The 26,621-nt window shown below is 36.9% G+C and overlaps 3 protein-coding genes across 4 annotated transcripts; 2 read left to right on the forward strand and 1 right to left on the reverse strand.

Moving 5' to 3' along the window:
- Positions 1-3,442: 3,442 nt before the first annotated feature.
- On the reverse strand, positions 3,443-4,027 carry LOC125189309. The gene has a single exon (XM_048086598.1). The coding sequence runs from the start codon at positions 4,025-4,027 to the stop codon at positions 3,443-3,445; it is 585 nt and encodes a 194-aa protein (XP_047942555.1).
- A 5,257-nt stretch (positions 4,028-9,284) lies between these two features.
- On the forward strand, positions 9,285-21,317 carry LOC125188062. 2 transcript variants are annotated; one of them, XM_048084802.1, is made up of 28 exons: positions 9,285-9,438; positions 9,559-9,733; positions 9,849-9,961; positions 10,121-10,237; positions 10,595-10,741; positions 10,829-11,188; positions 11,281-11,429; positions 11,618-11,739; positions 11,841-11,932; positions 12,276-12,516; positions 12,652-12,709; positions 13,739-13,899; positions 13,984-14,054; positions 14,154-14,327; positions 14,444-14,515; positions 14,996-15,097; positions 15,178-15,267; positions 17,988-18,063; positions 18,198-18,300; positions 18,390-18,459; positions 18,581-18,760; positions 19,299-19,421; positions 19,529-19,612; positions 19,716-19,900; positions 20,013-20,151; positions 20,229-20,288; positions 20,640-20,744; positions 20,836-21,317. In XM_048084802.1, the coding sequence occupies exons 1-28, from the start codon at positions 9,331-9,333 to the stop codon at positions 20,947-20,949; spliced, it is 3,591 nt and encodes a 1,196-aa protein (XP_047940759.1). In that variant the 5' UTR covers positions 9,285-9,330; the 3' UTR covers positions 20,950-21,317. The 2 variants fall into 2 exon arrangements, with proteins under 2 accessions (XP_047940759.1, XP_047940760.1); XM_048084803.1 differs by lacking the exon at positions 14,154-14,327.
- Positions 21,318-25,204: 3,887 nt separating this feature from the next.
- On the forward strand, positions 25,205-25,823 carry LOC125191113 (protein indeterminate-domain 14-like). Its single transcript, XM_048088577.1, has one exon. The coding sequence runs from the start codon at positions 25,232-25,234 to the stop codon at positions 25,625-25,627; it is 396 nt and encodes a 131-aa protein (XP_047944534.1). The 5' UTR covers positions 25,205-25,231; the 3' UTR covers positions 25,628-25,823.
- The last annotated feature ends 798 nt before the right edge of the window (positions 25,824-26,621 follow it).

Raw genomic sequence — 26,621 nt, forward strand, 5'->3', positions numbered from 1 at the left:
ATGCTGAGGTTTTTTTTTCAAAATGACAGTTTTGACCCTCCCAAATCCCAATCGACGTAAAATTTGTAATGTTTAATTTTGAATATAATAATGATATTACTGGTAATGCATGGTTTTGATTTTTAAAATTTTAGATTTGATTTTAAATCCGTTTATTTCCAATATTAATCTTTTATTTTAAAAATAAGTATTGGGAGTAGTATATTGTTCCACCACTGTAATGAAAACACTTTGTTAAAAACAAATATTAGGAGTAGTATATTATTCCACCACTATAATAATAAAAAAAAAAGCTTTGTTAATTACTTAGTAATTGTTGCTCCCTCCGTTAATTGAGAAGTATCAGTTGATTAGAATTTTTTTATAATAAGATGATTTTTTGGTAAATAATTAGTGTTTATAAAGTTGGATTTTAAAATGGAAACTAGAGTTATGTTCTAAAAATGAAATGTGAGTAGCAACGGAGTATGTTTTATACAAACACTGCTTTCAAATTATTATAACGCGAGCTAATTTCAAATTGTTATATTGGCCATAAAGTTATTAGTACGTTCTAGATTATGAGATTTTAAAAAATCCCATATTCACACACATAAGTCTTTCATGAATATACTCAATTTTGTCCATAAAAAAATATTTTTAGTTTGAGAATATACCAGAGGATTTACGATTGAGTAAGAAGAATCGTCACATGAAAAAGTCACAAGGTCTTAGAGAATCAATTAATGGTAATTAATTCTAAATCATAAACTTAATGATTTAGAATTTTAAACTTTACTTGCATAAATTACTTTCGTTCTTTGCATACAATCTATGAATTCAATTATGCAAATTTATTATTTTTGCAAATTTTCTGTTGCAAACCTCATTAGTTGCTACCTAGTTTAGGGTGTCTCCGGTGGCGTCCCTCTGATAAGGCTCGTTTCATGCATTGGTTTAGGGTTAAAATTCTGTGCATTTGGGGCGCTAATGTGCATTATTGAGTTCAGGTGTGTAGTAAACCTGCCGGACCCAGGAGTTGTTGTTACCTGACCTGGCAGATGCAAAAGAGATGGAATTGAAGTGAAAATCAGACGTCGTCGTTCGGACCTGGGAGAATCAAAAGTTGGCGACAGGAGCAGAATAGAGCGAGAGCAGATTATTTTGAAGAGTCTTACTCAAGGGCAAGAGCGTCAAATCACCAGGGGACCCTAGGGATCAGAGCCTCGCATATATAAGAAGTTCAACCTTGAAGAACAAGACAGACCGTGAACAGCCACTTCTACACTCTCCTAGCTCTAGTTCCATACTTCAAAATTTTCATTTCGTGTTGCTGCGCACTTGGACATGGAGGATTCTGGCCACCGTGGTTCTCATCGTCATCGTTGTTATTTTGCTGTATAACACCGCCTTGTGAAGGCGAAGAAACAATTTTATTGCTTTCGTTTAGTACTTTGTGGTTTTTAAGTTTCGCAACTCTAGTTTCTCTCTTTGATCTAATGGATTCAGACTTATTTCTAGTTATTATGGAAGTTTATGTTTGCCTTTGGTTGGATATCTCTGAGTTTATGATCATCATCTCTTGCTTTTAGCTTTCGTTCTTTGTTTGTTGTTGGATGTTTGGAGCTGAGATCTATTGGTTTGTTGTTGGAGGTTGGGGATTTGCATATGGAGATGTTTGAATTTGTTGAATCGTGGTGTTTTGGAGTTGAAGTTTCGCATATTTGGTGCTTGATGTTTACGTTGTGCATGATTATGGCTATTTACTTTCTGTTTCTGCATCCTTTAGGTCCAGTAGCGTAGATCTGTTAGTTTAGGCTTTAATTTCTCGTTTTAAGTCTAGATCTAAAGTTTGCTCTGTTTTCATGGTGATTAAAACTCTGTTTTCTCTGCTATTCTCGTTTGATTCCCGAAGAAGATGAAGTTGTTGGTAGTTAGAACCAAATATGCTTTATGTCAATACTTTTCAGCATGTACTTTGCTTTTTCTGCATGTTCCCTAGACCTGTTAGTACGATCCACTTTGTCTCTTTTACTTTTCTGCATGCTTTTCCAGACCCTGGTAGTTTAAGGAAACTTGTCTTGCTTTTTGCTTTATGTTTGTCTGTCCAAATTAGGAAAGCCGTTCTAGTTAAGTTTACTCCAGCTGTTTTAGAACTTAAAAATATCTCAGTTTCTCTAAGTCATGTATGCTCCGTACGCTCTCAGTTCTTAGACCCAGTAGGTAGAGTAAAGTTCTTATGTTCTATTAGACCCAGTAGGTAGAGTAAAGTTCTTCTGATCTATTAGACCCAATAGGTAGAGTAAAGTTTTGCTTATCTCTCAGACCAAGTAGTTTTAAGTTCTCGACCCACAAAATTGCGTGGTAGCAGCCAACCCCTTTTTTCCCAAAACATCCTCAAATGCAGTTTCGTAGCACCTTCGTCCTCGTGGGATCGATCCTTTACTTCCCTGTGCTAAGTTGTAGTATAGTGGGTTGAGGTTTTTGAAGGAACAGAGTGCACCCAACGACCCCTTTCTCGATAAGTTTCATGATCTTCTAGCCTCCGAAGTCTAGTCGAATCCTCTGGACTGTTAGATCGAGTGACACATATCACACAGCACTGCACTCTAATGTTCCTGTCACCCTCCCACTAGGACCTCCACTAGCCCTTCCCACAAAAACTGTCTGCCACGTCAGCACTAGCTCTTCCCACTGCACTAGGACTTCCCACTAGGACTTCCACTAGCCATTCCCACAATTATTCAATTTACGGACTAAAAATTTACGGAATTAATAAGTCGAAATGGAATACGGGAAAATTCGAAAACTTCATTAAAAAAATTACATTAAAAAAATTACATAATTTAAAAAAAAACATAGTTTAAAAATAAAATTACATAATACCCTCGGCTCTCACTCCTCCTCCTCGTCCTCGTCCCCGTCGCCCGTGCCTCTGCCGCCTCCGATATCCCCGCCCCCGATCTCGACGCCATAATCATCAATGGGTGGCATCCTTAAATCGCGCCGACATTGGTCGACCACCTCCTTGCACAGCCTTTTCAACACTGGATCCTGCGCGTTATACCACTTCATAGTGCTCTGCACCAGGGTCTTCGTTTGCTGCGCGCGGGTGAGGCAGTCGTTCTCTGGGCCTCCTGGGGACTCCGATTTGACCTCGTAGGACCCGCTGCCGCTGCCGCTTCCCCTCGCCATCCGCTGCGCAGCCTGTTGCCCCATCGGGCGACGACGACGGCGAGAGTCTGTTCGTGGTAGCGGGGCCACTTCCTCGGCTTCGGGGAGCTCGTGCGAACCAAGCACTGCTGCTGTACTCACCGGAAGAGTTGATCTTCGTCCGCTTCCAGCCCGATTCGACACCAATCGCAAACTTTTGCGAATCCTTGACCACGAGAAAGGCCTCCCACCTGGTCAAACTGTTTGATGTTCAACTCTCGGTTGGGGTACTGAACCAAGGTTTGTCTCTTCACATCATCCTAGACATGCCGCTGGTTACCATGCGCATGTTGTTTTGGTAGAGGGCGGCAAAACGACTGAGCTTAGGCCTCAACCGAAGCCACTGTTTCCGGCATTGCTCGGGTGTGCGAGGCTTCGCCCCAGACGGTTTGACGTTGCGGTAGGTGGCACTAATGCGATGCCACATTCGGTCAACATACTGGTTCGCCCCGACATAGGGATCCTCTACAACACCGATCCATGCCTTCGCAAGCGCGGCATTTTCCCACACGGACCAGATCGTCCTCCTCTCAGTCTCATCCTCGCCCTCCTCCTCCTCTGCCCCCGTGTGCGAGGAAGAGCTCGGGACTTTGCCCTTGCCCTTGCCCCTACCCCCGCCCCTGACCTTGCCCTTGCCTTTGCTCCTGCCCCTTGCAGCAGGCTCCGCCTCATCGGGAGTCTCACGGATCGGCGATAGCCCCAGATCCTCAAAAGAGAAAGTCTCGATGTCGGCGTACTGAGTCTCCGGAACAGTACTAGGGGAATCATCGGCCAACAAATCTATATATGGCCGATAGACAGATTCCCTAGGCGTCCTCGGGCTCCGCCTCTCCATCGACCTACCCACCGACATATTTGGCGGCGTACCGCCCATCCCCACCGCCCCGGGCATCATCCCTCCCACCCCCGCCATATTTGGCGGCATACCGCCCATCCCCGCTGCCCCTGGCATCGTCCCACCCATCCCCGACATATTTGCCGGCATACCCGCTGCCCCCGGCATCATCTGACCCATTCGACTCATCCAAGTGTACATATTGTAGAACATTTGGGGAGTCATCGCCGGCATACCGCCCATCCCCGCCATCTGGGGATTCATCCCCGCAAAATTTCCCTCCGATCCGATGGGAATCGAGGGTGTGTTTCCTCCACTCGTGGTGGGGGAGTTTCTATTGTACTCCATTGTAGTAGAAATGAAATTTGTAGATTTAGAGAGAAACTTGTCAACACAAGTGGTGTGAATGAAATGAAGTTGGGGGAGCCCTATTTATAGAGTTTATTAAAATAAAATAAAATAATAATTAAAAATCTCGGACGTCCGACCTTCGCCACTGTGGCGGACGTCCGGTCGGACGTGCGCGCGAGGGGCGAGCCCATGGGAGGGGCACTCGGGACGGGCGTGGGCGGACGTCCTGCTCACTACAGCGGATGTTCGGTCGGACGTCGGCGAGGGGCGACCGGGGCGTCCGCCGGTAGAGACACCCTTAGTTTAACGAGGACACAAAAGCCACTGGATCCTTATGTCTAACAATTTCACAATATATAGAATGTTGCTAATAATGAGTTGTGGCTTGGTTTATAAGATGCATTCACAATTGTCATTTGTAGTTCAGCTAATGAGTGCCAAGGCAGAGAGTATCACATGCAAGAGTGGTGATATGATCGACTCATTGAATTGAAAAAATAGTAGTTTTCCGATGGGGACTTATTACCAAATACAGAGTAACTATTATATCACATAAAATTTTGTGTGACATGAGATTTCTCGCTGAAAAAATTGATTGTTCTCTAAATAATTGTTTATTTTTTGGCATTATGATAATGAATTATAAAATTGTAAATATTGTGGTTGTTCGCACGTTAAAGTATAACATGTACGTTATTTAAAACACACGAGAACAAACAAATGTTAGTGACACACAACTTTGCTTTGATCCCCCGATATAATATATTGTATGCAGTGGCGAATGCAATAATTTTGCACTGGGGGTTGCAAACCACATAACATAAGAAAAATGAGTAATAAAAAGAAATTAAATAAGGAAAATGGAAATAACAAAATATTGAACTTGCAAGATTCGAACTCAGGTAAACAGGAGCTCAATATTTTTAACCAGTTACACAGTCACTTGAACTACTACTACAATTCAAAATTTCCCATGTAATATATGTATATTATATGAAAGTTGGTGGGGGTCTCAGTGGCCCCCGATCATAACTTGCAGGTCCGCCTCTGATTGTATTTCATAAAAAATTATAAAAACCAAATGATTTATCACCATATGATATTTGGTTTATCACCATATGATGGATTGATGCAATATAATGCAAATGTACTCTCCAACGTGGAAGCATGTGAATAATTGATAAGGCTAATTTCATGCGTCGGTTATATGTGAAAAATGTTATAATTTGCTGGGTCTAACACGTTTCCTAAGCCAGGTGTGTGAAGAAAAATCGCTAGATCGAGGAAATGCTGAAGGAGATGGTCTAGCAAAGGAAAGGAATGAAGTGAGCAGAATTTAAAAGAAAAGAAGGCGTGACAGAGGGAGTCAATAGCTGAGGGCAACAAAGTCTTATCTATACCTCGCTGGGCCCCACTCCAACGCCTATATATAGAAGAGCATGCAACGCACATCATATCACTTTTTCACTCTCTTCTTAGCTCACACACATTACACACACTTGGGAATGGGAGATCTGGGGTAGTCGGGTACAAAGGGTTACTTTTCTTTAGAAGTTTCGCAGTTGCAACACCGTCCGAGTGTGGACGAAGATACAATCTCATTTAATTTCAGTTGTTTTACTCTTTTTGCTGTCGAACTTCACTTTTGGGAGTCGACGTGGTTGTTGATGTTACTCGTTACCTTTTCGCTTTGGTTGATTTGCGTTTAGTTGTTAAATTTCAAGTTGATTTACGTAGATCTCTCTGCTGGAAGTTTATTTTTACAAGTATTATGTCGATCTCTGTTTTATTTTGATATTGTGGTGTTTGATATGGAAATTTGGTGATAGATCTGTGGTTTATTGACTGTTTGGAGGTTATTGTTCGAATCTGAAGTGATGAAGTGTTTCTGTTGGTTGGAGTTCGTGTTGGACGCTTGGATCCGGAGTGGATTTAGCGTCTGAGGTTGGATTCGAAGTGAGAAAAGGAAGTTGTTAGATGGATTTGAGTTTTCTTCTTGTTTTCTGTTTTGCTTCGTCTAGCGTCTGCAGATCTGTTCAGTTCTTCGTTGATTATGCATTAATTTGACTAGAATTAGTTTGCTCTGTTTTGATTTCGTTCATGTTGATTTTCTCATGAGTTTTACGCAATTTGGTTGTAGAAGATGATGTCGCTGTTAGTTAGTACGAGAGTTAGTTATTCTGCCAGCTTTTCGTCCGTACTCTGCTTTTTCAGTCATGGTCCCCACAGTCAGTTTGTTTCCTAGGTCTAGGTAATTGGAGTAGTTTTCATAGATCTAGTGCTTGAGCAGTTATTTTCTCACAACTTTCTCTTGTATTTCGCCTAGGTCTAGCTGTTAGCTTAGGAGTTTTTAAGATTCCCAAGTCAAGTTTAATTTGTTTTCCTCAACCCAAAAAATGCGTGGCAGCAGCCAACACCAAAAACACATCCAAATCCTTGAACATGAGTATTACGCATCCTTCTCTGTACATATCCATTTAGGTGGTTTGAACAATAATACTCATTGTAGCGGGATATTTTAAGATCCTATAATCTCATCATTGTTGTGTATGAAGGAAACATTCCTCAAATGTGAATTCTAGGTCCACTTAATTCTAAATACTGATTGGATTTCTTTATTCAATAGATGAAATAAATTAATTAATTGTGAAAAGTGGGTGTGTTTACCTAGGGCTTGATTGGTAGGGGTTAAAAAGTAAGAAAAGGGCAAAAAATGCATTGTATTTCTTCCTTCTCCCATGTTTGGTAGCTCCAAAAATTATCGGAAGACCCGGTATAAAATTATCGGGTTTCACGTGAAGTCAGATGAGTTTAGGACTTCTGCGGAAAACACTATCAGAGGTTTTTGGTGGTATAAGGTTTTCTCACTTTCTCTGAAAACTTGAAAACAACGATTTCTTCCTAATTTGCCCCTCACACTTCTTAAACAACAAGCACACTACGACATCTCCACCTACGTCTCCTTCTTCATCTTGTTCAGACCCGCTGATATCTCCGCCCTGGCCGACTTCATCATCGCCGGCCCCTATTCCTCCGGCTGCTTCACCTATGCCGATGTGTCATTCACGCTGCTCAATTTCTCCCTGATCGCTACATCTCTCGTCCATGAATTTTCCCAGCGGAGAGTAGTACAACTTGTCCAAACGACAGCGGCGCGTGGCTTAGGGACAAGGCTGTGGTAGCGGCGAAGAGGTGCTGGGGCTTGACTTTGAGGGATGTTGGGAGAGAGATTTTGGGGATAGAGAAATGGGTTTGGGTTTGCTGAACCGTGACCAAGGGTGTATGGTTATTTCAGGCCCAAAGTCAGGGATATCATTGTCATTTTCATTATTTATTTACGTGTGTGAAAAAAATCAAATTTCATCTACCAAACATACGGTGATATGGTTTCTTAATTTTGCCAAATTCTATCAAACAACATAATATATGGAAAATATTATCCCCGAATATGTGAAAAGCTTGCTATATGTAAACTCATGAAAAATTTATCTGTGAGCCAATCACGCTCCTATGATATTTCATTGAAGCTTAATTTTCAAATGCGAGCAATGCTATATAGACCACACAATTTTCATTATATTCTATGTTGTTTGAGCGGAATGTAACGATAAAATTCATCTGTTCTCATTGTATGAGAAATAATGATGTATTTTAAATTTTAAATTAGAGAACAACAACAAATAAATATGTTTTGACAATCAAGATTTTTACATGTGAATCATCCGTACCTAAAGACCAAAAGGACATTTCATAAATAAAAACACTATTTTAATCAACCTACCATATTCAAAGTATCAAAAATAAATATTGAATGTAATAAAAAGTTGGGCCTAATAAGAATAACTACATATTTTAGTACCATGAAAATTCTACATATAAAATTAAATTTATGTTATAAACAAATGATGCAATCACTCCATCTATTTATACGCAAATCGCTTCAAACACTGAAATATTAATTTTTTAATTATTATATCCACTTGTCATGTACTCCGTGAAAGAAAGTCAGTGTAACTATTTTTAACCTCTTATATTAATGGCTAATTTTTATTTTAATTATTTAAATAATGACTATTTTATCTGCTATGTATTGCAACAATAGAATTAGCAATTAACATGACATTCTTCTTAAAAACAATTAACATGACATTCTTCTTAAAAACAATTAACATGACACTCTTACTATATGGCTACACTATTTTATTGCTAAGAAGATGGTCACTATTTATATTACCTTCTAAAAAAAGTTCATTTTTTATATTTCATATAGCGATTAAATTAATAGTTATATACATATCGTACATATGGACTAAGAGACGAATGCCTGAATACTAAAATACTACCCCCGTTCCCCAAAATTTGCTATACTTTGACCCGACACGGGTTTTAAGAAATGTAATGGAAAGTGAGTTGAAAAAATTGGTGGGATGTGGATCCTATTTTTAAAGTATTAGTTTTATAATAAAATGTGAGCAGGAATGAGTTAGTGGAATATGGGGTCGGGATCCACTACCTAAAATGATAAAAGTGAAGTGTATTAAATTTTCAAGGACGGACCGAAATAGTAAACTGTATCAAATTTTCAGGGACAATAAATGTCCTTAAAAAATAAAATGAAATAAAATAGTACGACATATAATGTGATTTGACCATTTTACTTCATGGACTAATAACTAAATTGGTGTCTGGTACCTCCCGAGTTGACAAAAAAATAGACCTCCCGAGTTGACAAAAAAACCCGACCCGATCCCATTTGCCCGTGAGAGGAGTTATTATATAATACCCCCGAGAAATCCTTTTATTTAAAATGAAACCCCTAAACCCTTATATTTTTCAGTTTTGGCCATCTAGTTTTCCTTTAAATGACAGATCAGAGAGTGATGTCCATATAAATAAATATTCCCTCTCTCTAAAAAGATAAACGAATTCCAGAAAGAGAAGCGGAAGCTGAAATGGTGTCGACGAGGCGAAGTGGATCTCTGCCGTCGAATAATAGTAAGAGATCATCTTCGCCGTCCGATGATAATCACAATAAACCTTCTTCCCCCAAGCGTCCAAAGGCACTCTCACTCTTTCCCTCTCTCTCTAAACGCACCGAGATGCACCGCTCTTGCTTTGTTCCTTTCTGGATTGCACCAATCGGTTCTGAGTGCTTTTGTTTTCTCTCCTTTTGAGTGTAGGGCGCGAGTAATAGCAATAATCCGAAGGCGTCGGAGTCCTCGCCGGCGGAGAACCCAAAGGAAATAAGCTCGGCTGATCCGCCGGAGCTCCCCGCCAACACCGCCGCCGATGCCGCCGACACAGCTCCTGATGCCGCCGCCTCAGTTTCTGTTGCTACACCTGTGGTTCCCGAAGGTTGCTTCTCAGTTGTTTCTGTTTGGAATTTGTTGAAATGTTGTCAAATTAGCTTCTCTCTGAAATGTGCATGCCTGAAAAATGGTTGGAATTCGGTGAAAATTTTGAAATTTAGGTGCTGCAGCTACTGCATTGGAGAAGCCGAGGAGTTCGTTGCTATCGCGGAAGCAACATCAAAGTTATGAAACGACCTCACCTTGGTGTAAACTTCTTACGGAATCTCCGCAGGTGATTCTAGTCTGCTGTTTGTGGTGCAAAGCTGTGTTCTTGTTTTGTATTTATTGAATTCTTATCTTGTTTGTATTTTTAGTTGACTTGACCGCTCAACTTCTTGAAGTTTCGAATTTAGTGTTGTGCTAAGTGAATGCTAATGTTATATATTTGCAGAATCCTACTGTTTCTGTGTATACAACCAACTTCTTGGTAGGCTCAAGCAAACAAGCTAATCTTTTGATTCGGGATCAGACTATCAGTGCGATTTTATGCTCCATACGTCTTGACCAGGTATTGTTATATTTGACCTCACATTTCTGCGATTTTTATATAGTAGGAGTTGGGACAAGTCATGCATACTCGCGTGTAGAGGTTTCAATTTTTTTTTATGCTTTTCAGTTATGAATGGTGGATAATAGTAATCTGGAGTAGTAATGGTGAATACGAGAGTATATAATATGCTGGTTAAGTCAAGTACATGCAGCCGTTCTTATCAAGTCTGCAACCTTTCATCAATACACGATGAATAAGTTGTAGACATATGCCACTTAATGTTTTGCTTGACGTACTCTACATCTTGTAAACTCTTGTGATCTGAAATGCTAATTTTGTGTTAATGGACATTGTTTGCTTACTGGGAATGATCAGCGTGATGATAAACCTGTTGCGGTGCTTGAAAGTCGTGGAAGCAAAGGATGTGTGCTAGTGAATGGAAAAACAATCAAGAAAAACACAAGTTGTGATCTCAGTTCAGGGGATGAAGTGGTGTTTGGCTTTCTGGGAAGTCATGCTTATGTATCCTTTTATTTATTTGCCATTGCTATGCTCCTTCTTTCATATGTCCAGTCTTCCTTGTGGGATTCCTTAATTTCATCCATGTAGATTTTCCAACAGCTACCGTATGATAGTGTAATCAAGACCCTTCCTCCAGATGTTCAGACTAATATAGGAAAGTTCATTCCTGTGGAAAGACGAGGAGATGCATCAGCTGTAGCAGGTGCTTCAATTTTGGCGTCACTCTCTATGTGCCCTGATTTATCACGTGTCAAGCCCACTTCGCAGGCCAGTGGTAAAAATTTACGAGGAAGTGATCTACCACCTTCCTCGCCCATTCTTAATGAGGATGATCTTGATGGCCAAGAAGTTAATTCAGCTACCGATTTAGGAAATGAGGTAGCTGCTGCTGATGGGGCCGTAAACAAGAATCTCCCTCTTGATGGCAATGTAGAATCTGGACTGGAGGCGAGTCACATAGTTTTGGTGGAATAACAGAATTTAAATTTGATCTTATGGTTTATTTTCAAATAACTCAGGAGTGGATATTGTTTAAACAGGAAGACAGAGACTGGGTTAGGGATCCAGCACCAGCATCTCAATCAGTAATGTGTTCACGGAGTTCAGCATTTAGAGATGACTTAATTGCTGCAATTTTGGATGGGCGAAACCTAGATGTTTCATTTGATAATTTTCCATACTATTTGAGGTAGATCAGTCCATTGCATATACTACATACATTAGCAAATATCTTATTTATAAAACAAGACAAATTAAGCAAGCATTGTTCTTTTACATGCTTTTTGCAATTGATGTGGCAATTGATTATCACATATATAAAGCACCCACCTTTGTCAAGGATTCTTAATACTTTTTCACTTTTCATGTAACTTGCAGTGAGAGCACAAAAAGTGTGCTTATTGCAGCTTCTTATATACAACTAAAACACAAGGATCAAGTTAAATTAACATCTGAGCTTCCTACTCTGAATCCAAGAATCTTGCTTTCTGGTCCAGCAGGTATCTCGTTTGGCCATATCTATCCAAATTCATGTTATCAGGTTTGGCTCTGATCTTTTTAGCATCTGAACTCTTAAAATGTGGTTACAATTATTTTCCAGGGTCTGATATTTATCAGGAGATGTTGGCAAAGGCACTGGCTCATTACTTTGGGGCTAAATTGCTCATATTTGACAGCCATTCATTCTTGAAAGTAAGATTAGAGACATTATTGTATCCTTAATTATTTGTGCATTTGATGATGTCGTTGTATAGTTATATTTGGAATCAGGACAAAAGCAGTTATCTTCTTTTACTCAATTATGTTCTTGTGGGCTATTAGGTTTACTTGATTAAGTACTAATGAAACTCTTTTATTAATGTTATTCCATGCTTTTATTTTAAATTTTAAAGAAAAATATGAAGCAACACCAGTGTCAATCGAGGATAGTGATGGTCTGTGCGAATGTTTGATACTTTAAACCATCTGTCTTTGTTGTACAATAAATCAACATTGATTACTTCATTGCAATTTATTGGTTATCCTCGTGCCTTAGGGTTCTTCAAAGGATGTTGAGCTTCCCAAAGTGGGAAATAATGCAGAGAAAGTGAGTAATACCAGCAAACAAGTTCCTGTATCCTCAGAGCTTGTTAAGGACAATGAACTTTCACCTGTTGAAGCAGATACCAAAAATTTGCTGAGTACTCCTCAGCCTTGCTTGGAGTCGCCTACAGAAATGGAAACTGATAATGTTCCATCTTCAGCAAACACGACAAAGAATGTTTCTATCAAATTTGGTAAGTACGACCTTTTGGCGAATGTTTAGTCTGCTTAGCCAGAATGTGTGTTAACAGCCACACAAAGGGCGGCATATATAACACAATGTTTGTAAATTTAAGTTCTAACATGTACCTGATTTTTGAAAATCTTAGGTGATCGGGTTAAGTTTATTGGCCCAGCTTCTGCTGGTTTATATTCTAGTTCTGCCAGGTATTTTTTGTCATTCATTTGCAATTATTCTTGCAGAATATAGCTCGAATTTTACTAAAAAACTCTTTTATGAAGGATAACCTTGCTGAAATTTCAAGTGTACTCAAAGCACATTGGCTTGGACCTTGTTGTGATTTTGCATTTATATATAATCGCAGACTCATGAGATCTCAACATTGTTTACCTTCAATTTGGCATAAAACATATCAATAGAGTTTTCTCTTCTTATGACCCTTTTCCAACCAATTGATGGTAACCAGTTATACTTGTGATTGCGTTTCTCGTAGTTAATGCTTGACTAAGTCACTAACTTATGGTCTTTTTTTTGTACAAAAGTTACCAATATTACTACTGATCGCGCGTCACAGTTTTTCTAGTTTCCAATAGATGAGTTTCCATGTTGCTTCTCATTCGACTATTTCCTCAAGTTTATCTTATTCAGTTTATTCATGAAATCTTAGCTTTGATTTTCACCCCAACACTTGGAATATTTGTATTCTATTTTCATTTCACGACTTCCTACAAGTGCTGTTCTAGTTCTGACTCTTTGTATGTGGTAATAATTACTATTACTGATTAAAGAAATGGGTGAAGCATTAGAAGCCAAATTTCCTTTTCTGGAGGCCATTGGTCTAGGGTGTCAAATATGAACTGATTGATTACAGAGTTTCAATGCTATTAAATCACAACATCATAGCTGGCTTCAGATTAGGTACTTGAATTTTTTGTTGGATTGCAGTCACTGTTAAAGGCCTTTTAAGTGATGGTATATTTTTACCAAGATGAAGGGTTCATTGTTTCCAGACATCACCATGTTATTAAACAAATACTATATATTTTGCAATATATACTATTTCTATATCTCTGAAGAGACACCTTATTTGGTCTCTTTTGTATTTTTGTATTTTTGTATTTGACCCATATTGCATATGCATACTAGTCTAATATATTGATATACAAAGGCGCATATGTGCTTTTATTGGTGGCTCTTGTTCTGTTACAAGACATTGTGAGCTTACATTCTTTTAGCATGGTTTTTAGAGGTCCTACTCCTGGAATGCGGGGCAAGGTTCTCTTGCCATTTGAAGATAATCCCCTGTCAAAAATTGGTGTGAGATTCGACAAGCTTATGCAAGATGGAGTTGATTTTGGAGGTCTATGTGACAAGGGTCAGGGATTCTTCTGCAATGGTGATTTCACCTTCAATGCTTTCCTCTTATCTGTGTTGTGTGAGTTAGTTGATCTCGTATCTCAGACATTTGTCTCTTTTACAGCCAATGAGCTTCGGTTGGATACCTCTGGTGTGGAGGATTTGGACAAATTACTCATAGACACTATGTTTGAGGTGGGGTTGCATGTTTTAAAATAGTTGAGCTAAAAATGATGCTTTTGTATGCCTCATGTTTTTCTAATACTAATCTTTGTTTTCTCTCTTTATTTGTAGACGGTGTTTGTAGTAAGCAGATATTCGCCCTTTATTTTATTTATGAAAGATGCTGAGAAGTCAATGGCAGGAAATTCGGAATCGTATAGTACATATAAGAATAAGCTGGAAAAGCTTCCTAATAATATTGTAATAATTGGCTCACAGACTCAGACAGATAATCGTAAAGAAAAGGTACTCAGTATTGACCATATCCATTATACTTGCAAACCATCTCTGAAGGCATTCACACCTTATAATTTCTTGTTATGTATCCGAATTATTTCAGTAATTAGTTGCTCCCTTTGCAGTCTCACCCTGGTGGTTTGCTTTTCACAAAATTTGGCAGCAACCAGACTGCTTTGCTTGACTTGGCTTTTCCTGTAAGAATCTGTTGATACAGTTCCGTTAGTTATATTAGTTGGTTGGTTGTGTGTTGAACAATTTATGATTTGCAGTGAACAGTCTTGAACATGTATTATCTGCAAAATGTGCTAGCCCCTTGTATTTGGCATATTTTAAGAGTGTTACCAAGTTGCAATTCGTCTATAGTAGCATGTGGATTATCCTTTTCATATTGAAGTATGGAAGATACGATGGTTGAATGATTAGCATGGAGAACCCCAAAAGATGCTATCCAATCACTTTATTAAGAATTAATCCTAGAGAATTTGGATGATTAAGAATTAATCCAATCAATTTGGATGCTAGTATTTCTGATGGACTTTTGTGTTTGAAAGGCCGATGTTTTCTGAATGATTAAGTAATCTCGTTTTAAGAATTTGGTTTCATAGAGCACAAGCTCATAAACCATGGTTCGTAAGTGTTTTATTTGCTAATATAATGATATATGGACTCTTCAGGATAGTTTTGGGAGGTTGCATGATCGAACAAAGGATGTTACCAAGGCCACTAAGCTTCTATCTAAACTTTTTCCTAATAAAGTTACAATTCACCTGCCCCAGGTCTGTTCTTGGTTTCCTTAACAGCCACAGACCTGATTTGTGCCATTCGTATTGTGTGATAATGCTTATGAATGCTGCAGGATGAAGCACTTCTGGTTAGCTGGAAGCAGCAATTGGAACGGGATGCTGAAACCCTAAAATTGATCGCAAATCTGAATAACTTACGAACTGTGAGGAATTCTTTTGATCACAATAGAACTATATTCCTGCTCTCTATTTTTGTTTCTTACCTGTACATGCTTATTTTGCCTAATAAAGAGCATCGACCAACATGCTAAGTCTATAACGAAATCAATGCTATGAATGTCTTATGGCATCTTTACGACTTTGACCAAAAAACTGCCACAAAGTTATGGCGCTCGGCATGGCGGTCGATGAATAAATAAATAAAATATTATGAAAATATATATACTCCCTCCGTCCCATAAAAATATGGAAATTTGGAACGGCACAGGTTTTAATGCACAATTGGTAAAATAAGAGATAGAAATAAAAAGTAATTGGAGCATTGTTAGTGGATAATGAGGCCCACCTCATTAGAAAATGGTAAAAGCATAATATTTCAATCTTAGAATAACAATTAAAACATAATGTCATGAACCATGACATAACATGTCTAATATTTGAAGTCTTAGCTAAATAATTAAAATGTAAAATCATCATACATCAATACATATCAAGTCTAAACTCACATCCCCATAAATCCTTATCAACCTCAACATAGTTATCCTTGTCCGCGCCATTATCATCAACATCCAACGAAACAAATCCTTCTTCCTCTTCACCTTTGGATACATTAATATTCCCAACATGTTCTCGCTCAAATTCTTCGTCTTTGGATTCTTCATCTACAAGCCTTCTCTCTTCAACCACCACTTCCAATTTGCCTTTCCCTTTTTTGTAGATGTGGGTTTAGTACTTCTCTCTCTTAAAACCTCTATCACAACTTGACGTAGGAGTCTCTTTTCTTTTCTTGGACCTAGTCTAAAGGCTCTCCAACCCCTGAAGTCTTGTAGACAATATTCCAATCAAGCGAATCTTCATTAATAAACAAATAATTGCCAACAACATTAGCATCATCCAACTCTCCAACTAACCACTTGTTACACTCATCAATGTCTTTGAGCGAAATTTGATCAATTGTATCTCTATGGTTGTACCTCTCATGCAATTTTTGGTAATATCTCATAAATCAAATCATGCATCTTCTTGCTTGAGCCCATTTCTCTTTTTTGTGAATGAATCTACCGCATTAATATAATTATAGGTTTGTTAATTATAATTAGGGGTATTTGCTAGAAAATTCCTAAACTTTCTTCAAATTCTGGTTTTGCATACCATCTTTATAATCTTTCTATAATTATTGAACTATTGATTTATTTAGATTTTGCAACCAATAAATTTTTTTGGCTCTAATATGGGTTAATAGTAAATCAGAATTAAACAAATGAAATTATTTGATCTAGTATAATATGATATTGTTTTGTTGCTGGAAACGTGACATTGTTTTGGTTGACATCCGATAGTGCCAAGTAAGTAAGTCATCTAGCTATGCTAGTGTCGAAATTTGATTGGTAGCAAAATTAGAATAAATCAATAGTTTGGTTGCAAAATCATAACAAATCAATACTAGTTTGGTATTTATAGGGGGATTTTGACGCTGGTATGCCAAACCGAATTTGGTAAAAGTGTAGGAATGTACATGCAAATTACCCATTATAATAGTAGTATTATTTTATAATTGAAAATCTAAATATATTTTGAAAAGAAACTGAACCAATAGACAGACATAAAACATGAGGCTAAACAGACGGCGCGAACTAGGGCGGCCGGGGTGGATAGATAGGGAAGTAGTAGTGTTTGCGTTTAAATGTGGAGGAAACCTGAAAACATATTAAAACCCTATTTCAAGTGTGAAATCAGGTCGGATTTTAGTAAATGAGTCTGATTTTGGGCGAATGACCCGTGTTTAGGGCTAATGGGCAAATAGAAGGCTAAGCCAGTAAAAAATGCTGCCATAAATGTCATGGTGCCGCCATCAAATCTGCCACCGCAGCTTTTAATTATCATTGAAGAGATGGACCTTCCTTACGTGGACATATTTATGTCAATTATTAATATTTATGGACATTTAGATATAGTGCTATAAAATCAACTTTGTATTAAGCCAATTTATGTTATCTCGGAAACTTGCCTCTTTGAACTCAATGTCTAATCTAAGCAAACAGTGACATACCTAACGTTCAAACTCAAATTTCTCTTTCTAAACTTTAGTATATCATATTACAAGATGCGTTGCTGCATCACCCCCCTCCCAACAAAAAATATAAAAAAAAGTAGCACCTAATGATGGTAACCAAATTATCAAGCAAGGAAATTCTCAAACAAAAGGCAAACTGTTTGTTTTACCCCAAACAGTCCCCTTAATTTAAATGTAGAATAACACAGACAAAGATATCATTCTAAAAAAAGACATAATTGTGCCGTTATCGATATTGAGAAAACTCATTATAGGGTAGTAAAGAGCGCAAATGCAAGGATAAAGCGCTCTATTGATGAAAAGAGAAAATACGTTATGATTTTCCTACTAGTAAAGTATTCCCTAGTAATAGGAAAACAAGATTTTTGCCTATTCCTTCCTTATACTACTAAGAAAGCACTTTACTCATTAGCCAGTTGCCTTCCTCCATCCTCAAAATCAAAGTACTATATAGACATAGTACCTCATAAAATGGAAAATTGCAGTAAAAGAATGAAAATAAAAAAATGACTGGAACCCCATACATTGAGAAGAGATGAAGGTCGGCCTTGAACTGTCTAGTATTAATATCCTATGAATTCAGGCTGCTAGTGCTTTATTAAAAATATGGCTAATGTTCTTAACATGCAGGTCCTCAATCGTAGTGGCCTGGAGTGTAATGAGCTTGAATCCTTGAACATTAAAGACCAAACACTCACAATTGAGAGTAAGATTATCTTTTACTTCCCCTTATCAACATGTTAAATTTTTACTAATTTTTCAGTTGACATGCTATGGCTCTATATCAAATGAACAAAAACTTGTTGACAATAATTGAAGAGTTTCTGAAATATATTGAAGGTGCCGAAAAGGTGATTGGTTGGGCTTTAAGTCACCATATGATGACGAATCCTGAAGCTGAAACAGATTTCAAAGATGCCAGGGTTACTTTGGCTATAGAGAGGTAATAGCAAGTTGTCACGTAAAAGTGTGATGGGTGCCTCAATGCGCATAAACATGGAACTAAACTGTTTATGAAACCTTTTGTATCAGCATCCAGTATGGGATCAGAATTCTACATGCAATCCAGAATGATTCCAAGAGTTCAAAGAAATCCCTGAAGGTCCTACTAAGCTGATGGATATTAGATTATAGATTTAGTAAAACTATCTTTTTGGGTTGATTTTTATGATTGCTCGATTACATCTTTGTTGATTACAATGTCATGTTTTTCCAATTCCCAGGATGTTGTGACTGAGAATGAATTTGAGAAGAGACTTCTAGCTGATGTAATCCCTCCCAGCGATATTGGTGTGACGTTTGATGATATTGGAGCACTAGAAAATGTCAAAGATACATTGAAAGAGTTAGTGATGCTTCCTTTACAGCGGCCTGAACTTTTTTGCAAGGGCCAACTGACAAAGGTAACATCTCTATTGATTTGGGTTACAAAATTAGTTATCAGTTTCTAGTTTGATTTTGCCACTTCTGACTATAATTTTGTGTCATTTTTTTTTCTCTCAAAAACTTTTTGTTATTGAACTGGGTTCACTTCAACTTGTAGATTCATGTTATATTTATACTGATTTTCACATATGCCTCATCATTGATTCTTTCCCCCAACTAGTGCTCTTTGTTAAATCATGAGGCCATAGTTTTAATATTTCTGAATTATCTGTGAATGGCAATATGATCTATTTCTACTGTATTCTTGATATGTAACAACAGACTTATGTACAAGGCAGTCTAACATTTTCTCATTAACTTATGTTTGTTACAAGCATGTAATCTGCATTCTGTTTGGAATTCTCTCCAATCTCCATGTTTTAAAACTGCTGATCTTCTCAAATACAGTCTCTCTCCCCTGTCAGACTACTTCATGGATTACTGATAGATGCATTACCAGGCTTTTATTTGCATAATTATTTGATATCACAGTAACTTCAAAATTTTCTCTTGCAGCCCTGCAAGGGTATACTTTTATTCGGTCCCCCTGGAACAGGAAAGACAATGCTTGCAAAGGCTGTTGCAACTGAAGCTGGCGCAAACTTCATTAACATATCAATGTCCAGCATAACATCTAAGGTGTTTAAAATGACTACATGTGTATAACTTTATAGGATGGTACTAGATACACACATAACATTCATATAACTTGTTTAACGTCTACTGCTTATTTTCTGCTCTTTCAGTGGTTCGGTGAGGGCGAGAAGTATGTCAAGGCTGTCTTTTCGCTGGCTAGTAAAATTGCTCCTAGTGTTATATTTGTTGATGAAGTATGGCACGCCACCTTATGTTTCATCATTCTCATCACATTCAGTACCAGTTCTTTGATTTAGTTTTCTTGTGGCCTTCTCTATCCCCCTTCTCCTTGTCAAGGTTGACAGCATGCTGGGAAGAAGAGAAAATCCTGGAGAGCATGAGGCCATGCGCAAAATGAAAAATGAATTCATGGTGAACTGGGATGGGTTGCGAACAAAAGATACAGAACGTGTTTTGGTACTTGCTGCCACAAACAGGCCCTTTGACCTTGATGAGGCTGTGATTAGGCGACTGCCCCGCAGGTAAAGCAAGTTCAGTTATCTTCTGAACACCTAGTATTGGACACAAATAGTCTAATGACATTGTGACTCTAATCTATGATTGATGTTTTAATCTCCTACCACTTCTTTGTAGATTGATGGTGAACTTGCCAGATGCTGCCAACAGAGCAAAGATACTAAGAGTGATACTAGCTAAAGAAGACTTGTCTCCAGATGTGGATCTCGCTTCTGTTGCAAGTATGACCGATGGTTATTCAGGAAGTGATCTTAAGGTCGGTTAGACTGAGTCTTTTTTTGTGAAGAATTATTCATAGGACTGGGTCACCATAATATCTGTTTTTCCTTTCAGAATTTGTGTGTAACGGCTGCACATCGCCCAATTAGAGAGATTTTGGAAAAGGAGAAAAAGGTACTATGTTTCTACAATTAATGCTAACAGTTATGATATAGTACTAATCCTGAGGGAATGTGCAATGTTATTGGCGCATAAGGGTTTAGCATAACCAAGGGTTACTTCAAGGGTTACTTTCATGATACTACAAGTTATTTGCGGGAATAAGTACGCCTTTTTTTAATCATATTTTGGATACATTCTGTTTCCATAGTTGTCTATGCTAGCCATTCCTGATTTTGGTGTAACTTGACATGATCGAAAATTTCTTGATATATGTTGTCATGATTGTTTGACAATATGTTGGATATTTAACCATTCCCATTTCTGGAAATTCTACTGTTGACTTATAATGGGCGTCAATAACAGGATCAAGAAGCTGCTCTTGCTGAAGGTAGGCCTCCACCAGCATTGAGTGGGAGCACTGATATTCGTTCGCTAAATTCAGAAGACTTCAAATTCGCTCATGAGCGGGTGAGTGAAGAATTATTAAAACCTTACTACTCTCAGTCTTGCTGGCTTTGTGAACTAAACTTTTAACATTTAATAATTTTGGCAAAAATAGGTTTGTGCAAGTGTCTCATCAGAGTCAATAAACATGACCGAGCTTCTTCAGTGGAACGAGCTATACGGTGAAGGGGGGTCCAGAAGGAAAAAACCCCTGAGCTACTTCATGTGATGGCAGACATTTGAAACGCGCTGCTCTCTTCTCCGACTGTTCGTTCTCTCAACCGAGCTCTTTTTTATGTTGAATGTGGTGTGGAATCAAGCCACACCAATTGTATAATGGGAGTATAGATTTTGAAGTTTTACAATAGTTTTTGTTGAGATGGTGAAAGGTTAGAATAGCCTCGTAATAAGTTAAAATGAATGGCTTGTTTAGTCTCCCCCATCTCGGCTGGAAACGACGACGATGTTGTTATCCCTCATTACTTTTATAGGGTTTGAGAAGAATTAGTCGATCCTGTGCGTATAGTTGTTTCCATTCTTCATTGTGTTGCTATAACGAACAATAATAAATTATAGTTGGTTTTGTTTTCCTTGTTAGTATTATCGACCATTGATATAATGTTTCTTAGGTATCACCATTCCATTCCACGTGATAATAGCCATTTCATCTATTTAGCTAAGGAATGTCTATTCCATTCCATTTTTCTCTTTTCTTTTTATTTTAGATTTTAATTATAAAACATAGTAATATTATATTATATTTAAATTTAAAATCACTCAATTTTATAATTTAAAAAATTTATAATTAAACTAAAACTTCTAGAATTTTTAATTATTACTAAAAATCCACGCTACACACATTGCACACACACTGCACACACCACACACACTACACAAATTTACACACACTACTTAATTTCATTTCGTTTGTATTCCTTACATTAACCAAGCATAATAATGGAATGGAATCCTCATCCCATTCACATTCTCACTCTATTCCTTCCTTATTCCATTCCATCATACTAAGAAGCCACTGGAGATGAGAATGGAATGAAGGTGAGAATGAAATTGTTATTCCTTGATTGATTCCATTCCTACATTTGATAACTACAAATAATATAGAAATTGAATGTAATGAAATATGAATAATTAATATGTTGATTCTACCGAAAAAAAATTTATTTCAAAAATATTTTTGCCAAATACTCCATTTTTCTTGTGTACATGTGGTGTTGTGTATATACGTGTGGCGGTGTGTGTGTATATGTGGTGTTGTGTGTGTGCTGTGTGCATATGTGGTGGTAGTGTGTGCGCGTGCATGTGTGTGCATATGTGTGTGTGTGTTTTTTTAATTATTAAAAATTTTAAAATTTTAACTTTATTATAAAATTGCGATGATATTAAATTTAAATATAATATAAAATAATACTTATATAATTTTGTTAAAATTTATATAAGGAAAATGAAATGGAATGAAATGACTATTTCATTTGGAATGGTGATTTCTAAGAAATAAATTTTACCAAACAAATGAATGGAATGAGGGTAGGATTGTCATTCCGTTCCATCATATCAAGTAGGGCCTTATGTTTTTTTTCTGCGTGTTAGATTCTCTGAAGGGATGCATAAAAATTTCTATCTTTTCTACTCCCTCTGTTTCATTAAAAATGAAATGTATCTAAATATGAAAATAACACTCTTTTTAGTTTTTCCTTTCTCTTCATTAACTCACGAAACCTATATCGTCTCCAAAATTTCTATTTTTATGAATGGGAGGGGAATAGAACCTTGAGTCGGAGTTGGGCACCCCAGGTTGGGCCCAATATCGCGGCCCATAAGCTAAACCGAAATAAACAGTTATTCTTATTGCGACTTTGCAAGTCTGGACAAAAACATCATCACTATCTATCTCAATCAATTAATCTTTTTTTCTCTTTAACCAAAAATGCACAAGTCATCCTAAATCCCTAGAGGGAAAAGGGGCAAAGGTAAAGCTCTTTTTTTCACCTTTTGGACTTCTTTTTCATAAATAAACCAGTTTAAAAAGTGGAAAATTAACTGGCTGGCACGTGCTGCCAAGATTTTGTGGGCAGACAATCTTGAATTGTATATGAGAAAAAGAAAATAGAGGAAAAAATTGCATAATGATGGGCCTAAAGGAAGCTCTCACGTGCCAAGATGGGCTTTATGTGAAAGGTTAAGACAAGAGGGCCGACACGCTTAGGCCCACCACTACTCATTAAAGCTAAGGCCCCAATTCCAAAACACGCACAGCACGTGGATTTCTAATTATTACATGCAAATCTTCATTTCAATTATTAAATCTTAGGAACCATGTGATTTCCAAATAATTACTTACTTTCCCAAAGTTAGCTTCAAATTTTCTTTTACCATGTATGTATGGATAAATATAATTAAAAAGGAATTTATTTTCTCTTCACTCTCTTTGTTTGATTAATATTTGTTGTTTGGCAATTATAAAATTCCTTAAAATAAAAGGGGATTCGAACATAAATGGCCTCTACAATTTTGATTGAATAGTACTTGTTGAGTTTTCGTTATCATAAATTAACATGTTTAATAGCTGCTTCAGAGTCTGCAATAGTTATAAGAAAATGTGAAAATTTTGAATTCTAGAATTTATAAAATAAGAGAGATGACTCTAAACGTGTATATATATTGAAAATGACAAATTATAACAGCGTTTGTAAAAAGATTGTTGCTTATAAGATTTTGTGGAAAATAAGCTGGTCAGGAAATTAATTTTTAAATGTAAATTATAATCATATAGTGGACCTTTCCAATATATGCTTATTAATATCTTCTTGGTAAACTTGATACCAAGTCAAATCCCAATAAGAACGGTTAATTAGCCTTTTTAATTAGGTTGTGGAACGACTAACGAGTATAGATTTTTCTATCTTAGTGTTGAAGATCAAATAATAAAAGGAAACATAAACTATAAGCTGATAGCTTGCACATATGATATATATTGGTTATCAGTTTTGAGACAATGCTTAATTATAATCTATGCCTCAACTAATTTTGAGTTTTCTGGAAAGAAACCTTCATAAATTTATTGTATTTTATGTAGTAATTGTTTTTGATTTATGGATCTATTTTATTTGTTTTTTTAATTTTTCAAAGTATAAAACCGATATGGTTTTACTAAAATAAGAAATAGAGTTTTACTAAAATAAGAAATAAAGTTTTACTAAAATAAGAAATAAAGTTTTAGATTACGGGCGGACGCTATATAAAATGTGTGTGTGTGTGTGGGTGGGGGGGGGGGGGGAGGTGTGACGCATTATCTTCTTCCATTTTGCCGATGCCATTTTTCTTCTATTCACTCATTTGATTTGAACTGCAATAGTAGAAATCAATCTAACTTCAGCAATAAATAACATTATACATAGATGATACGAGTACGAGTTTCAATGCAAAAGTTAATAAAGTAAAAAAAAGTTAATGTATTATTAGTGAATAATGAGATCTATTTCATTAGAGTGAAAAATATTTACTATAAATAAAAATCTAATTTTTTAGACAATCTAAAAAGAAAAATAAAATTATTTTTTATTGACAGATTAGTATTTTATAAAGTTAGAGATAAGAGATGATTCATTTAAATAATTTCATGAAAGTCAAAACGCATAACCATATCAATTGACAACACATGACATATCAATTCGTTAGTTCATATAAATCAGCGAATTAATATGTTTTGTATAATGGCATCTAATATTATTAAACAACTGATATAATAAAAAAAAAATCATGATGAAAGAATTGACAATTCTCATGTTTCTAGCCACAACACAAGCAAGAGATAAATCACTATGCTTAAAAACAACCAACAATGGGATATATATGAGATTACTGTAGCAACCGTGATCCCATTTACTCTTTCATAATTATCACTGAAACGACTAGCCATCATACATCCATTATAATATTACCATCAGGATCTTAATGAATACAAAATTTCGTATATGTCAACACATAATCAAAGATGCCCTCACTTTAGCAGTGCAAATCATGAGCCCAAACCAATATTAAAAATACCACACTTTTCCTACACCCCAAAAGTGAATATACACGTGATCAATACTTATCAAACCCCCAAAAGAAAAAAGATCCTCTATAATGAAACAAAACCACCTCAGTCCAATATAATCAAATGAAATCCTAATTTATATATACATCTCATAATTAAACTCATCCAAAGCACTAATTAACACACACTCACTAATTGACTATTCCAAATACACATACAAATTCATGGGATCATGCAAAAAAAGTTAAAAAATAGAAAAGAAAAAATCATGGTACTACTCATGATGATACATTGTTGGTCCCCAGTCCTTTTTGCATGGGGAAAGAAAGTGGGGCATCTTGTATTGGCAAGTCCCTTTTTGTACACAAATTTCTTATATATTACAACCCTCATTTCCCCATTTTCTTTCTAACCCTAATTACTAGTAATATCTCTCTCACTCATCTCCAACAAAATGGATCAAGAAATGCAACTACTCTCCTACTCCACCGCCCCACACCAATACGGGGCGGGGCGGGAGCAGTTCGAGAGCCCCTCGCTGGACCTGCAGCTGTCCATAAGCGTGGGGCCCTCGGCGGGGGAGTACCGGAGCAGAGTGGAGGCGCTCAAGTGGGAGGCGGCGGAGCAGATTCGGCTGGCCGCGATGGAGAAGGCGTATGCGGAGCACATGATGGAGCTGACGAGGAGGGAGATGGAGGCGGCGCAGTCGGAGTTTTTGAGGGCAAGGAGCCTCTGGGAGAGGGCGATGGAGGAGGTCCACCGGGCCGAGAACATGAGAGAGAAAGCTGCTTCTTGCATGGAGATCACTTGTCTCTCCTGCACCCACAAGTTTAGGCCTTGCCTTGATTAATCTAATCTTTTTTCAATTTTAATAAAAAAAATTTGGTGTTTTGTTTATGGACATATGTCTATCTGTCTTGATTTCTGCGTGCTATTTTATATGTAGTGTATGATCAAGATACTTGGAGTATTATATAGGGAATTGGTGTAATCATATATTGGGGGTGATAATGATGAATTGATGAAGTTGGATTTGGAGATTTTAATTGAGATGCCTTTTTTTTTCTTCTTCTCTGCAATGATTAAGATGGTTTGTTTTTACAATTAGTAGTGTGATGATTTGATTCAAGGTGGGTGTTACAAATTTCAGCAGGTACTGCTACTTACAGAAGCATCATCTGTCTTTCTTGAAATTCTTAAAAGGTAAGGGCTTTTCTTTTCTTCTTTTAGCCTTTTTGCTTGATTTTATGTAGGATTACTCCAATTTCATATTTTTTTTTAATTCTATGTATATTTCATTTAGTACTATGATTTAGGCAGTCATTAATCTTGTTGATGAAAAAACCTAGCTAGCTTAATTACTATGGATTCTGGATTTCTGCTGCGGTTAAGCTGCTTCAAATTCCAGATATTCGGAATTTGCATAATCAATTTCCACATTTTCTATACACGATTTCATTAAATAATAGTAGTATAATTAACATAATTACATATATACCATATAGACTTGGCAGAGTGTTAAATTAAGTATATCAGCAAAGAACTTTGCCAATATCACTAAGATTTAATGGTTGAAAATTCAAAGTAATTGTGTGGTTCTAGAATTTTAGGGCCTCATCCGAGAAGAAGAAGAAGAAAGAAGGATAAGTTGACTGCAGTCAATTTGAATGTAATTACTATAATTATCATTTAGTTAATAAATTCATGAAGAATCTTACCTGTTTTATGTCACACCGAGTGGAGTTATCATTTTAAGGCCAAATAACAGTAGTACTATGATAAACGGATAAAGTTAATCACTGAAGAGACGATGAAGTCAGCAATTTAATTAACAAATTTAGAAA

This window comes from Salvia hispanica, chromosome 5 (genome assembly GCF_023119035.1).
Source record: "Salvia hispanica cultivar TCC Black 2014 chromosome 5, UniMelb_Shisp_WGS_1.0, whole genome shotgun sequence".
Classification (NCBI taxonomy): domain Eukaryota; kingdom Viridiplantae; phylum Streptophyta; class Magnoliopsida; order Lamiales; family Lamiaceae; genus Salvia; species Salvia hispanica.